This window comes from Polyodon spathula, chromosome 5 (genome assembly GCF_017654505.1).
Source record: "Polyodon spathula isolate WHYD16114869_AA chromosome 5, ASM1765450v1, whole genome shotgun sequence".
In the NCBI taxonomy this organism is placed as follows: domain Eukaryota; kingdom Metazoa; phylum Chordata; class Actinopteri; order Acipenseriformes; family Polyodontidae; genus Polyodon; species Polyodon spathula.
Genome location: NC_054538.1, coordinates 46,879,997 through 46,895,242, shown reverse-complemented (window position 1 = coordinate 46,895,242; position 15,246 = coordinate 46,879,997). Strand labels below are relative to the sequence as shown.

The window sequence follows — 15,246 nt, the reverse complement described above, 5'->3', positions numbered from 1 at the left end:
TTTAAGGTGAGACGTTGTTGTAAGTGGCTTTGTAATGGTGATTTACTGTGAAAGGCTCAATATATATTAAAATAAAGATATGACCAATGTTTAATTTTTCAAACACTTGCTCCTTTAATAAATATATCTAAAAGTTGGGAAGCTAGCAATGAGCTACTGAAAATAAGTTTCCATAAGTTACCATGACCTCCTCTCTGTATGGAGCCAGAAATTCCATCGCTTTCATGTACTGCCCCTCTTTAATGACTGTTACCCAGACTGCTCTTCACGCATCTTTCTCTAACATGTGTGTCCAGGTTAGACCATTGTTTCTTTACTTCCACAACTACAATATAATTACAGTATAACCTATACTGCACAAAATCCACGTGTTTATGTATGCAATCAGTTCAAAATTTCATGTTTTATAATACATGTCATTCATGCCCAAGTCCGCAGCAATGACTTTCCATATGATTTTCTTTTTTTTTTTTTTTTTCCAAAAGTCTTTATATTTTCTATTTTGTTCTGGGAACTGACACATGTCTTCCCAGCCGTTTTTTTATTGGTCAATGTAATTTTTAACGCATGTCAAGTCAGATCAAAGCAAACTTGTTTCAATTCCTAAATTGATGCATCATCGTCTTATGACAATTACAGACTCAGTGTGTAAGGTGCAAGGTGCTATGCTTGGCATGTCTGTTTAAGTGCATTTGTTTTTACATTTTTCAATGTGTAGACTGGGGGTCCGTGTAACGCTTATCAGTTCAATTTTTAGAACATTTCCTGAAATTGAAAAAAATTCATGTCTGATTTATTTTATTTTCTCATAACTTACTATTACTTACTTGCTATTTGTGCAATGAAAGGGTCATAATCAGCCTGTACCATAACAGCAGGGGAGAACGCAGCAATTGATTTATAGAGCGCTTTTCACAAACCTGCGGCAAACAAGAAACGATAAATAAATCTATAAAAAGCATTTATTTATTGTATTTTCAAATGATGGCACTCTGATGTCGTCATTACAGCACAGCGTCAGCACATCTTTAGTTTACAAAGTACGAATGCTGTTTCTTACAAGTGTAAACACATCGTTCCGGTGTCGGACACAATAGTTCCCAGCGTACAAAACTTCCCAACCTAGCTTTCAGTTCCGTCGCTTCCTTTTGACATCAGAACTGAAGGAAAGCTGCGCTTGTGCATTAAAATGAAAAAGAAAGACTTCATTTCTCAGCGTCCCTTCTTTTCACAGCTGTGCATTAAAGTGAAAAAGAAAGCCTTCATTTCCAGCGTCCCTTGCTTTCACAGCTGCGCTTGTGCATTAACGTGAAAAGTGTAAACGCACCTTAAGACTCCTATTGCATAGTGGTTATACCCTTGCCAGGTTTTAATACTTGCTTGATTAACCTCAGTGTATAGGTAACATGCTCAGGTGTGGTTTATTGAACTCATAGTCAAATAAGGAATGGATCAAATTCAATGGTTGTCTTATTTTTCATCCCTTAAGCAGCCAGTAATTCCAGCAGCATGTTTATTCAAACAGATCAGGATGCAACTTTTCCAACTAAAACTATAACTCACTAATCTCTGATATTCTAATGGGTAAAATATGCACGTGTCAGTTCAATTGCTGAATTTAACAGTAGTAAGGCACCCATACCAGGTTTTATTGGATGCTTGGAGAAATGACCTACCGATTCTAACCCCACATTGCTAGATATTTTTAATTAAAGAGGCTTTTCAAAGTATTTTTTTGGGTGGGTACCCTCAGACTTGAACCAATTTCTCTTGTAAGATGATAAGCTGTAAACCTGTTCTATAAAATAATAAGGCATACCACCTCATTAATCCAAATACATTGTAACTGTTGGCTAACTTGTTATATTTAAAATAGAGACAATATTAATTAGTGGAATAATAACAACTTTTTTGGACAAGAGGCAGGTAAGAATGACAACCCGGTTGCTGTACAGGGAAATACATTGTAGGTTGGAAATTAAGATGAAACATGTATTATATGCAGGTTTATCCTACACCATCTTCTGTTTAATTGTGCAACTACAGTCCCCGTGTACTGCGATTATTCAGTAAGTATCTATAAGCCTTTATATATGCAGTTGCATTGCTTATGTGTAAAGGTCATATTCTTGAAAATAATTCAGCTGGGAAACTGGTATTTGTGAATACAATATGATAATTTTGTCATATTTGAGGTGGTGACTGAAGCCATATACTAATGTGGCATGAATGGCTGCTTCTTGTTTTTTTTTTCCACTAAACTCTTTGTAACTATTGCTGTTGAGATCATGAAATTGCATGGGCTCCTGAGAGCTGCTGTTTTCAGGTTATGATATCGAGCCCCTTATATATAGCCTTATTCAGTGAAGGTGGTTGGTATATGGATTTGTATACTATGTTACTAGGAGAGGCATAGGAGATTTTGTATTCTTTGTTTTCCAGAGCATTGCTGTACGCTGATTGGCTGGCTGAGTTATGGGGAGGCGGAGAGATCCAGACCTGTACCGCGCACCCTTTCCTCTCTACACAGTCCGTGTGCATCACGACACTGGATTAGTTATCACTGCTGGAGGGGGTGGAGCCTCCAAGACTGGGATAAAAAATGGGGTGGTAAGTAAATCACATACAGACATTAGCATTGGTTTGCAATGTAATGGGATTTATTCACCTCGAAAACTTCTCGGTGCCATCTAATCAGGGAAGGCCGCCTCCTCGCATGATAAACAGTGGGGCTGTAGATGTCTGTAGTACTGTGTGAATGCTAAGCTTTAAGGGAATTGGATTTGTCGATACGGTAAGGGTAGTATCCCGGTTGTAACAAGGAGTGTATTTCAATATTCCCAGACTCCTCCAAAATCTAATTTATTTATACTGATGTGGTTAAAATAAAGATTTAGAGGCTTTTCCACCTCAGGACCATCCTCAGTTGTATTTTAAAAGTATCTGCTGTTTAAACATGAAAAACTGACCTATTGAAGAGAGTACAGTACAGAACATGTACCAGCAATTCACAGACACATATAAAAAAGGCATATTAGCAAAGGTTTATCCAATAATAGCCCACTGTGGTCTGAATTCCTATCTCCACTCTCTCTTCCTCAGCACTTCCTGCGTTTGGAACGCATAGGGGGGCAGGTGTGTGCATCGCTTGCTCACTCCCTCGACACAGAGACCCGGGCCACCATGAGTCTGGCATTAGGGGGGGATGTAATTGCAGCTGGACAGGATGCCAGCTGTCAGATTCTGCGTTTCAAAGAAGAGACTGGGAAACCAGATATCAAACAGGAGCATAAAACTCAGGGGAAAGGAGGTGAGTATGGGTAGGGTGGATTTGTACTTCATCATCAGTGGGCAGGTATAGAAGATACCTGTGGAATGGTTTTAAATGGGTAATGCTAAAATAATCCACGAGTGACTTAATTATGAATGTCAAACTATAGCTATAACTAATTCAATAGATACAGATCAACCAATCTTAAAGCAAAATGGTTATCTACTTGAGTAAAACTGGACATTGTTGTGTTTTAATTTGTGTATGTTCCTTAATAATGAATCTGTCAGACTATAATTCCAAATCCAAGATTTCTGTGTTGGTGAAAATTTGATCTTTCGGAATACAAATCTTTTTATCTATTTGAAGTAGTCCTTTGGGTGATCCTAAGTTGAGATCACAACTCTGTCTTCACCGTGTGACTCCAGGTGCGAGTGAGCAAGGCCCTCGGAAGAGAAGGGTGGGGGGCAGTCAGCCTGCAGCGGGTGAGGGTGACGGAGTGAACGAGACTCAGAACAGTACGACTCAGATCTCTGTAGAGAAGCTGGGGGAGGTGCAGTCAGACTTCAGCGACGATGGGCTGCAGAAAAGCGTGCGCTTCAGTGGAGACCTGAGCTTCCTGGTGACAGGGGGTGCTGACGGGTACATCCGAGTCTGGGAGGTGAAATTGAGCAAATGAGAGTTCCCCATAACCTTGCTGTTGCAATATCCACGAGGGCCCCAGCTGTAATATCCCCTTATGCCAAAAATTATTAGTCAATGAAAGCAGAATAAATTAGTAGAAACAGAAGCTATATTGAGCAATAGTGAGTTTTAATATTCCCAGTTTGGAGCATGTTTGAAGAATTCTAGTTGCTTGTCATGGTTTTTTGCTTCCTTATAAAAATCACATGAGAGGAAAAACTTGTAGTAAATCAAGGCAGAACTTAATTAAACTTGTCATAATTGTAGGGATTGAGATCAATAAAGGAACTAAGAAATGTCACATTATACAGGGTGATTCATAATTCCCGTGATGTTGTTTTCAATTCTTCTTAAATGGGGCATCATAGATCATATTTTCCTCCACGTACCCGTCAGTTTTCACAGTACTTTGACAATGTTGTATAAATTATGAATAGCCCTGTATGTTCTAACTTTGCTTTTTTTAGGTTTTTTTTTTTTTTAATGGTAAGATAAACAGTATTTAAGTGCAATAGTACCATGTGCAAAATTATAAATTAATAAATAAACAATTTGAATGTGGTCTTGTTTCATATAAAATACCTTTCTTTTTTTCCCCTGGCAGTACCCAGCCATGAAGAAGAAGCTAGATTTTAAAGCTCATGATGGTGAAATTGAAGACTTAGACATCAGCCCTTATAACAAGGTAAACACACATTGGCCTGACTTGGCCATGGTCGTCCTACACCCATAATGTTTTGTCTCTTGCTGTGTATAACTGTGCACGGTGATATGAATAGTGATGTCATCTGTAAAAAAAACTGTATGAATGGATGTTGGAGCTGGAGAACTATCTTACCTTTCCTTCTCCATTTCCTACTTATTCCTAATAATAATGCCATGGCATTGTTATAAGCTGAATATGTACGTCCTGATGACTTACTAGTACTGACAGAGTTTAGGCTGGGTGCTGGTACCTATCACTAAGGCTAAAATGCCCTAGAATCCCTGTCAAGTTTGCATCAGTGTGTTTTTCTCTCTCCCTCTCTCCCCCTCTCCTTCCAGCAGGTGGTGTCAGTGGGCCGAGACTTTGCTTGTTGCGTGTGGAAGAACGACCAGCTGGCACTGGGACTACACTGGAATGAAAACATGCCCAGCATCCCTGATAAGATGTATCGATACCAGGCCTGCAGGCAAGCACACTACATCTCTCTGTCTCTGTCTCCTTCTCGCTGCCTGTGTAGCAAATACATAGTGTTCTGAGAATGTGGTTTAAATGTTAAGTGTATGTTGCAATGGATGAAAGAGATGGTAGTGCTAGCTCGTTGTTTGCCCCCCGACAGGTTTGGGAAGGTGGAAGATAACCGGGAGGCTCTGCGTCTCTACACGGTACAGATCCCACACAAGCGGGACCGCAAACCCCCTCCCTGCTACATCACCAAGTGGGATGGTCGGAGCTTCCTGCCCCTCCTCACACAACCTTGTGGGAGTGAGGTCATATCGTGTTTGGCAGTCAGGTAATAAGAGCTGATTGGCAAGGGAATGGCAGGTTACCATCTGTCACTTAGATTAGGAGGTAGCTGATTGGTTCAATCAGTGACGTACTTGGTTGTAATGTAGGTTAATCTGCCAAAATTGTCACTGGAAGTGTTCAAACATTTTTAATATTATTACTTGGAATGACCGATCAAACCTTCAGTACTGTAGTGGGTCTTCCCAACATAATGTTAAATGGACTAAGGGGCGAACAAACTCATTGTGAACAAACTCCAAAATAGCACCTATCCATGACAAAACAGTAAAACCTTGATTATCCAAACTTCAAGTTTACTTCTTTTCACTACACCCAAACTGTCACTTAATGTGCACAGTTCTTCTGTTCTATTGCCATAAATAAAAATATGCAAATTAGCCCTCTTTCTGTGGTATTTACAGTAGAGTAATCATTAACAATGTTAGTTGTAATTTATACAGCATCAATTACATTAATGGACAAATTGATTTTACTGACACCCATAGGGCCCTAAGAGGTTTCACAATGTTACATGTTGATGGCACCCTTAATACAAAGAACAACATATCCTTCTAACTTATTCTTATTCTGTACCCCAGAAAACACATTTACACACACTGTAAAGTTAATGATCACAGTTGGAAACCATGGGAAACTGTTTCTGATGAGTAAATACTGAAAAATAATTGTAATTCACTGTGCACTTATCCTTGGTGGATTGTGTTTCAGTGACTCTGGGACGTTCTTAGGCCTGGGGACAGTGACAGGATCAGTGGCTATCTACATCTCCTTCTCTCTACAGGTAACCAGCAAATAAGACACCTGGAGTGTCAGGGGTGGGGCAGAGGTTAGGTATATCTTGGTGTGTGGGGCAGGGATGAATCTTGTTTTGTCTGGATGAAGGTAGTCCAGACTATTCAAGTAACATGAATTACGGATTCAAGTCTTAAGACTTAAACTTAAACTTTAGCTGTAAAATGCATTCATTATTTCTCCCTGCCACCTTCACTCTGTCTGCAACCCTGCTATCAAAACCAAAACTACGGTGTTAGGAGAGGTGATAAAACTGCATTCAGAACAGAGATCAGGCACAAGTTGGTTTTTATAGAGTTACTCACAACAGGCCAGAAAAAAAAGCAAAACATTAGGGCCTTTTGCTTCTTTTTAGATCTGCTGATCAGTATCTGAAATTTAGCACATTTCTGAACCGGATGACATGTTCAGAAATGGAGACTCAGAGTGGTGGTGTATATAATGGGTTACCAAGCTATGTTGTTGCAGCTGATTCATTGTGATCCTTCAAGAGCTGTCTGGATCAGGTTCATGGATCAGTTGCCTATTAGGAGCCAGATAAGCACTGTTTCTTGTCTTCTGGTAAAAATACATTTAAAAAAATAAATAAAATCTGCTAACCTCTTCTCTTTCTCCTTTCTCTTTTGAGAAACTCTACTATGTTGAAGAGGCCCACGGCATTGTGGTCACAGACCTGGCCTTTGTGCCAGAGACGCAGCATGGCAGAGAGATTGTTGGGGACAAAGAGGCAGCCATGTTAAGTGTGGCTGTAGACAGCCGGTGTAAACTGCATGTTCTACCAAACCGAAGTGAGTAGGGGATGTCGGGGGGAGAAATAACAACTGGTAATGCTCTACAGCATTGATTACCCATCCTGTTCTCAATTTCAGCCCAGTCTTATTTTAAATCTGGTATTAAGGGGATGTAAAGACCAAATCAGAAAACTGGTTGTGGGAGTATTTTTCTTATTTTTGGAGATGTCTGCATCAAGTGGACGCACATTCAAAAAGCCTGGACATTCTGTAGTACTGTTCCTTTCTAAAGCCTACCAATTAAAAGGCAACATCAGCAATATGCTTGTACAATTAAATTGCATATGAAAATGTATTTAGACTGAAAGAGCAGTCTAATGTTGTTCTCTCTTCTCTGCAGGATCATTTCCCATGTGGTTTGTTCTTCTCCTCTGTGCTCTAATGATTGTGGCTGTGGTCCTCTTACTACAGTATGCCTTCCCTGGATTCATTTAGGACAAACGGATGACTCGGTGTGCTTTACCCCAGTTCATCAGGGCAGTGCGTTCTATAACACCTTGCTTTTATCTGTTCCAAGATGTGTCCCAAGCCCACACTTGCCATGTGATGCAGTTGGTGTGAAACAACTCACCTCACACTGCCACTGATTCAACACATGTTCTTGTAGAAAATAGGATGACATTCTCTGATGGGCAAAAGGCTTCCTGCGAATGAAGAAATCATCAAGACCATGAAGACCATTGTTCAGTCAACAATGCAGTGCACTATTAATGATTTTTTTTATTTCGATTTTTAGAACCCACATAACAAGTAATGCTATTTCTCTTAATACTGGACAGCTTCCATGTTCAGTATCCACCTCCAGCAACCCCATCGATTATGGTGTGTTGTTTCAAAATAGACAGGGTCGACTAGTCCCGTTCCCTTCTGATAAAACCCTTTAATTAAAAGACATCCATGTCCTACACAAACATTGTAATTGTAAAGTTATAATTTATTTTTAGTAACTGTTGTGTGTCTTGAAGACATCTTGTTAATGGAATTCTTTTTTTTAATTGTCTATGATAAACTTGGTGGCTTGTGATATCCAGTCATAGAAACACATGTCTTGGGGAACTATTACACTGAGGAGGGAGGAATCCAGTTCTTATTGGTGGGAGATGTGTGTTCTCGTCTTCTTGGCCACTGCTCTGCCTTGCTGCATAGAGGTGTTGGTAGAAGATAGTGAGTTCATGGTTTTGATTCTGTTCGCCATGTTTTCAGGAATCCTTGCAGACATTAGTGCTGAGTCCATGTGCAGTGTTCTTCAGTTCTGTATTTGTAATATTTACCTCCCTTTACTGCACCTGTACAAAGCAATTATGTATTTGTAAGGATCCTGCAAACATGAAAGACAGATGATTCAATCACACCCTTCAACTTGCCTACTGACAGCCATCTATGCTGCAAGTTCATGGGAGGACCTGCAAACTAACTTTGGGGTCTCATTTCCCTCAGAGTTAGTTTGTGACACAGGATCCAGTAAATATTTTTGCGAAAAGTTAATGTATTTTGGTTCATAATTGATTTTAACGTTGACAAAACCTTCTCATTAAAATCTTATATAATAGAAATAGTTTTATTATTTTGTTTCTTTTTTTAGTAACACAGGATTTAGGAACTAGGATCTAGGAACAGTTGACAGGTGGCAATGACTTTAGAAACTGCAGCTGCTCAGTGGTATTCATTCCCAGCTGTAGTGGGAAACTAAACGGTATGAGAATGTGAGGACTAGAAGATTCTCACACCAAATCCAGTTCCTACTTTCAAAAGGTCAGGGGGAGGCAATGGGAACTTTTCTGTATGGGAGGCAGGAGCCAGAGGACAATGACGGAGGGAGGAGGGGGGTTCCAAATTATATATAGGCGCGGTTTGGGTTTGACCCCAATTTTTTCCCTCTCCCTGCACCAAGATGGTTTGAGAACGTGGTAGAACATGCTAGGGTGACTAAGTATACCTGCATTTTGTAAATGTCAAAATTTTTCACGTTTTCATCTTCTATTGGTTTCAGTGGTATTTCCACTTTTTTTGATAGATGTCTAATACAAAAAAGAACGTGGCCATCTGTCAGACCCTATTCTTTTGTCATCAGAGAAAATAATTTTTTCACTAGGCAGCCATCTTGTTTGTTTGTTTTTTTTTCCCTCCAAATATTGTAAGCCATTAGCTGGGCTGCAATAGATAAATAGACAGACAGACCCACTGCTTGTAAGGGGTAGGAGGGAATGCAGAGTTATGGTTAAAAACCATAACATCACATTTTCCTACTTTTGTCGTTTTAATATCAACCCTTTTTTGCAGTGTGTGTGTGTGATATATAAATTAGCGCTGCATGAACGCTATTGATTGTTGCTTCGATTATTCTGATAAATACCAACACGTCACTCAATAGCTAGTAAGTTGAACCATTAACAGGTTTGTATGTACCCAGTACAATACATGTCTCGAGATGACTATACTTGTTTTGCTTTTGTATTTCAGCAACAAAAAATGCTTTACAATTTCTAAAGTATTAAATAAACAAAACTAGTATTCTGAAAAAAAAAAAAAAAAAAAACTGTCAAGGTCAAATGATGGCAGTTAAATAATGCATTGAGACCATTAAACAAACCACAAATTAACTTTATATTTTTACCAGCAGTAAAAAGTTTACCAATTCATATGACAAAAAATAATATATTTTTTCAACAACAATGGAATGACGTAAAGAAAAAAAAAATCTTTACTTGTAGAACAAAAATTGTCTTTCTATTGCCACTGCGGGATGTACTTTAAACAAATAACCTGTTTTGCTTTAAAATCTTAAGAGCCCTTTTAACTAATTGTTGAGGAAACTAAAAATAGTAATTATATGTTGTCTCTGTCTCTGCAAGTCAGTCACATGGCAATACAAAGTTGCATTTTTGCTAGTCCACAGTATTTGAGTGCAAGAACACCAGCATATCAACACTCTACCTCTGAGTGATGAATGCTAAACACTACAGTGGCTCTCAAAAGTATTCACCCCCCTTGCCCTTGGATTTTTCCACATTTTATTGTGTTACAACATGAAATCAAAATGGATTTAATTAGGAGTTTTTGCCACTGATCAACACAAAAAAGTCCATAATGTCAAAGTGAAAAATTAAAGCTACAAATTGTTCTAAATTACAAATACAAAACAGAAAATAATTGATTGCATAAGTATTCACCCCCTTGAGTCAATATTTGGTAGAGGCACCTTTGGTAGCAATTACAGCCATGAGTGTCTACCAGCTTTGCACATCTGAACACTGTAATTTATGCCCATTCTTTGCAAAATTGCTCAAGCTCCGTCAAGTTGGATGGGGACCTTTGGTGAACAGCAATTTTCAACTCTTTCCACATATTCTGAATTGGATTGAGGTCCGGGCCACTCCAGGACATTGACCTTTTTGTTTTTAAGCCACCCCAGTGTGGCTTTGGCTGTATGTTTGGGGTCATTGTCCTGCTGGAAGATGAATCTTCTCCCAAATCCCAGGTGTTGCAGACTTCAGCAGGTTTTCCTCCAGGATTTCTCTGTACTTTGCTACATCCATTTTGCCGTCTATCTTCACAAGCTTTCCAGGACCTGATGCAGAGAAGCATCCCCATAGCATAATGCTGCCACCACCATGCATCACAGTAGGGACGGTGTTCTCAGGAGGATGTGCGATGTTAGGCTTGTGCCAAACATAGCGCTTAGCATTGAGGCCAAAAGGCTCTATTTTGGTCTCATCAGACCATAGAATCTTCTTCCACTTGGTCTCAGTGTCTCCCACATGCCTTCTGATGTGAGTTTTTTTCAACAATGGCTTTCTTTTTGCCACTCTCGCATAAAGGCCAGTTTTGTGAAGCAATTGGGCTATTGTTGCCGTATGCACAGCGTCTCCCAGCTCAGCCGTGGAAGACTGTAACTTCTTTAGAGTTGCCATAGTCCTCTTGGTGGCCTCCCTGACTAGTGCCCTTCTCGCCTGCTTTTTGAGGATGGCCTGTTCTAGACAGATTCACAGTTGTGCCATATTCTCTCCCTTCCTTAATAATGGACTTTACTATGCTCTGGGGAATATTCAATGCCTTGAAAATGTTGTGTTATCCTACCCCTGATTGGTGCTTTTGGAGAACCTTATTCCAGGATTTGCTTTGAATGTTCCTTTATCTTCATGATGTAGTTTTTGTTAGGAAATGTACTAACCCACTGTGGGACCTCCCAGAGACAGGTGTATTTAACCTGAAATCATGTGAAAACACCTTAATTGCACACAGGTGGACTCAAAATTGTTGTTTACTTTCATAAATCAGGCGGTGGGTACAAAAAATAGCTAAAAAACTAAATCTACCACTTACCACTATTAAGGCAATAATTAAGAAGTTCTAAACCAGTGGAACAGTGGTAAATCTGCCTGGTAGAGGACGCAAGTGTATCTTACCTCCACGCACAGTGAGGAAGATGGTTCAAGAGGCAAAGAAGAATCCAAGGGACACAGTTGGAGAATTACAGAACTTGGTTGCATCTTGGGGTCACCAAGTCTCCAAATCTACAATTAGAGGCCACCTCCATGCCAATAGCTTATTTGGAAGGGTTGCCAGAAAAAAAAGCCTTTCTTGAGAGCAGCCAACTTTGGCCACGCGAAAGAAGGATGTGTTTGCAGAAAAAAACATACCTACTGTAAAATATGGTGGTAGATCTTTGATGTATGGAGCTGTTTTGCTTCCACTGGTCCTGGGACCCTTGTTAAAGTCAAGGACATTTAAGCCAAAAACCTGGTTGCCTCTGTGCGGCAAAGTGGTTGGTAGGGGGAACGGGTATAGCTGTGATGCGGTGCAGGAGTGACAGGCAGACAACGATAATCCAGTGAAAAGTGCTTTATTGCTTTTCCAGAAATAGGGCACAGTCCCGAACAAAGATAAACAGACAGTCACCAGTCCTGGGTGCGTGCAGTTGTGCGGGTGGGTGGTGAAAACACGGATACGGTGGTGCGTACGGGTGCTCCGGACAGTGCTGACCCTTTGCGACAGCTCCGGAGAAGTGCTTTAACTGTCTACAGTGAAACAAACACAGACAGTTAATAAACAAACACGTATATCACAAAACATTGCGAGTTCCTCTCTCGCTCCTTCTCTCTCCAAACGTTTTACCCAAACGAAGGAAAAGATCATGTTTCCCTGGCCCCTATATGTACTCCCGCATGACATCTAGATAAACGGTTGCAGCTGCCTTATTACTTGCATTACTTGTTTACCTTTCAGGTCAATACTGTCCTACAACAGAGTCTCGCTTCCTTCTAGGCTGACCGACTTCCCGGTCCCGGAAACGAACTGTCAGACCAGCCCTTCCAGATACTTCTCCTCTCATTCTTTAGCGCCCTCACAGGTCAGGAGGGAGATTTATCACCAGAACTCATTGTATTTCTGTTACACTCTGCCAGGAGACAATCTCTTCCAGCAAGACAATGACCCCAAGCACACATCAAAATCCACAAAGAAATAGTTAATTGACCACAAAATCAATATTTTGTAATGGCCATCTCAGTCTCCAGACTTGAATCCCATTGAAAACCTGTAATTTGAATTGAAGAGGGCAGTCCATAAGGGCAGACCAAAGGATATCAAGGATCTGGAAAGATTATGTATGGAGGAATGGTCTAAGATCCCTTCCAATGTGTTCTCCAATCTCATAAAAAATTATAGAAAAAGGCTCAGTGCCATTATCCATGAAAGGGGAGGGTGCCAATAATTGTGACACTTAATTTTTTTGGAAATAAATTTATAATTTGAGAAATGTGTTGATTCACTTAAATCATTAATAAAGTGAAATATATTCCACACGTTGGAAAATTACAATATAGCTGTTATTGATATTGCAATTACAATATTACCTGTGTTGTTTATTTTATACAGCCTTTTTTGCTCATCTTTATCAGGGATGCCAATAATTTTGGAGATGCCTATATATATATATATATATATATATATATATATATATATATATATATATATATATATATATACACACACACACACACACACACACACACACACACACACACACACACACTGAGTGTACAAAATTAGGAACATCTGCTCTTTACATTAAATAGGCTGATGAGGTGAATCCAGGTGAAAGCTATGATCCCTTATTGATGTAACCTGTTAAATCCACTTCAATCAGTGTAGAGGAAGGGGAGACGGGTTAAAGAAGGATTTTTAAGCCTTGATACAATTGAGACATGGGTTGTGTATGTGTGCCATTCAGAGGGTAAATGGGCAAAACAAAAGATTTAAGTGCCTTGAATGGGGTATGGTAGTAGGTGCCAGGCAGGCCGGTTTGAGTGTGTCAAGAACGGCAACACTGCTGGGTTTTTCACGCTGAACAGTTTCCCATGTGTTTCAAGGATTGTCCATCACCCAAAGGACATCCAGCCAACGGCAGGCCAGTGGTCGAAAACAGCTCATTGATGAAAAAGGCCAAAGGAGGCTGACAGGAATTGTGCAGAGCAACAGACGGGCTACAGTTAGTCAGCTGACAGTCCAGTACAGCATTGGTGCCGAAAGACCCATAAAAGAATGCACAACTCATTGTACCTTGACACAAATGGGGTATAGCAACCAACAACCTAACAGAGTTCCACTTCTTTCAGCAAAACACAAGAAACTGCGGTTGCAGTGGACTAAAGAACAAAAACACTGGACACTGAAGGATTGGAAAAACATTGCCTGGTCTGATGAATCCCAGTTCCTGCTGCTTCACGCTGATGGAAGGTCTAGGGTATGGAGAAAACCATGAATACATGCATCCATCATGCCCTGTGTCAACATTGCAGGCTGGTAGTGGTGGTTGAGGTGTGTTTTCTTGGCACACATTGGGCCCCTTGATAAAAGTGGAGCAATGTTTGAATGCCACAGGATATCTGAACATTATTGCCAAATAGGTGCATTCCTTCATGGCAGCAGTGTATCCATCTGCTAATGGGTTTTTTCAGCAGGATAATGCCCCAAGCCACAAGGCTAGGATTGTCCAGGAATGGTTCCACGAACATGACAGTGAATTCAGCTTACTTCAGTGGCCTGCCCAGTCACCAGATCTCAATCCAAATGAGCATCTGTGGGATGAGATGGAACGAGCTATTCGGAGTAGAGATCCACTATCAGCCAACTTGACACAACTGTGGGAAGCATTGGAGTCAACATGGACCAGCATCCCTATGGAATGCTTTCGACACCTTGTAGAGTCCATGCCCCAAGGAATTGAGGCTGTTCTGAGGGCAAAAGGGGGTGCAACTCAACAATAGGAAGGTGTTCCTAATGTTTTGTACACTCAGTGTAGAATTTAAATGCAGGAGTTCTAAAATGTGATTCAAGTGAACTGGACTGTAAAACGTTTTTTTTTTTTTTATTTTAAATTGGACTTTGTGTTTTTGGACATCTGGGATATTATGTAAAAAGTTGCTACAGTTGTACAGTTAGTTGTTGTTGCAGATTTACCCATTGTATTTTCATCTTTGGTGAATATAATCTAAACTATATATAAAGCTGAAACGAACATGTCAGTATTTTCTGGTGCTCACAATACTACCGTGGCAGACTGTACCACCTTGACACAGGGTACCGTGTTATCATATTTGCCTTTATTTGAATCCTATAACTGTACAAATTAATTTTCCAGTGACTTTTTACTAGTTAAGTGGTTAATGTTTCATGTGACTAGTATTGAGTATCGCAATACTTAAATTGGTATCTGCATTGTGGGGAAAAATTTTGGTACTGCCCACCAGATTAATTCCTTAGCGGTTAAATGTTTTAGCGCTATAATTTGAACAGTTTAAACTGTATTTTTTTAAAAGCTAAAATTTTAGGGATATATATATATCTATATATATATATATTTATATATTAATATATATATATATATATATATATATATATATATATATATGTATATATATGTGTGTGTGTGTGTGTGTGTGTATGTGTAAAATGTGTGTATTTTTTTCTTGTTATGTAAAGACTACATTTCACTTTAATATTTTCTGTTTTGTAGTTGTAATTAATTTGGAACAATTTGTAGATTTTTTTTTTTTCACTCTGAAATCATGGACTTTTTTTGTGTTGATCAGTGGCAAAATCTCCTAATTAATCCATTTTGATTCCATGTTGTAACACAATAAAATGTGGAAAAGTCCAAGGGGGGTGAATACTTTTGACCAGTAACATTGGTT

At 39.6% G+C, this 15,246-nt stretch overlaps 1 protein-coding gene across 3 annotated transcripts in view; it reads left to right on the top strand.

Annotated features, from left to right (window-relative positions):
• The window catches only part of preb (prolactin regulatory element binding), a 10,879-nt gene extending 1,391 nt beyond the window's left edge, over positions 1–9,488 (top strand). The window contains exons 1-10 of one of the 3 annotated variants that reach the window (XM_041250665.1): positions 2,051–2,069; positions 2,443–2,610; positions 3,103–3,310; positions 3,700–3,932; positions 4,560–4,640; positions 5,000–5,127; positions 5,278–5,451; positions 6,177–6,249; positions 6,889–7,048; positions 7,392–9,488. In XM_041250665.1, coding sequence (XP_041106599.1) covers positions 2,476–2,610; positions 3,103–3,310; positions 3,700–3,932; positions 4,560–4,640; positions 5,000–5,127; positions 5,278–5,451; positions 6,177–6,249; positions 6,889–7,048; positions 7,392–7,486 — 1,287 coding nt within the window. In that variant the 5' untranslated portion in view covers positions 2,051–2,069; positions 2,443–2,475 and the 3' untranslated portion in view covers positions 7,487–9,488. Of the gene's footprint in view, positions 1–2,050; positions 2,070–2,441; positions 2,611–3,102; positions 3,311–3,699; positions 3,933–4,559; positions 4,641–4,999; positions 5,128–5,277; positions 5,452–6,176; positions 6,250–6,888; positions 7,049–7,391 lie in introns of those variants that run through there. The other 2 variants (XM_041250663.1, XM_041250664.1) reach the window with 2 other exon arrangements.
• Positions 9,489–15,246: the final 5,758 nt, after the last annotated feature.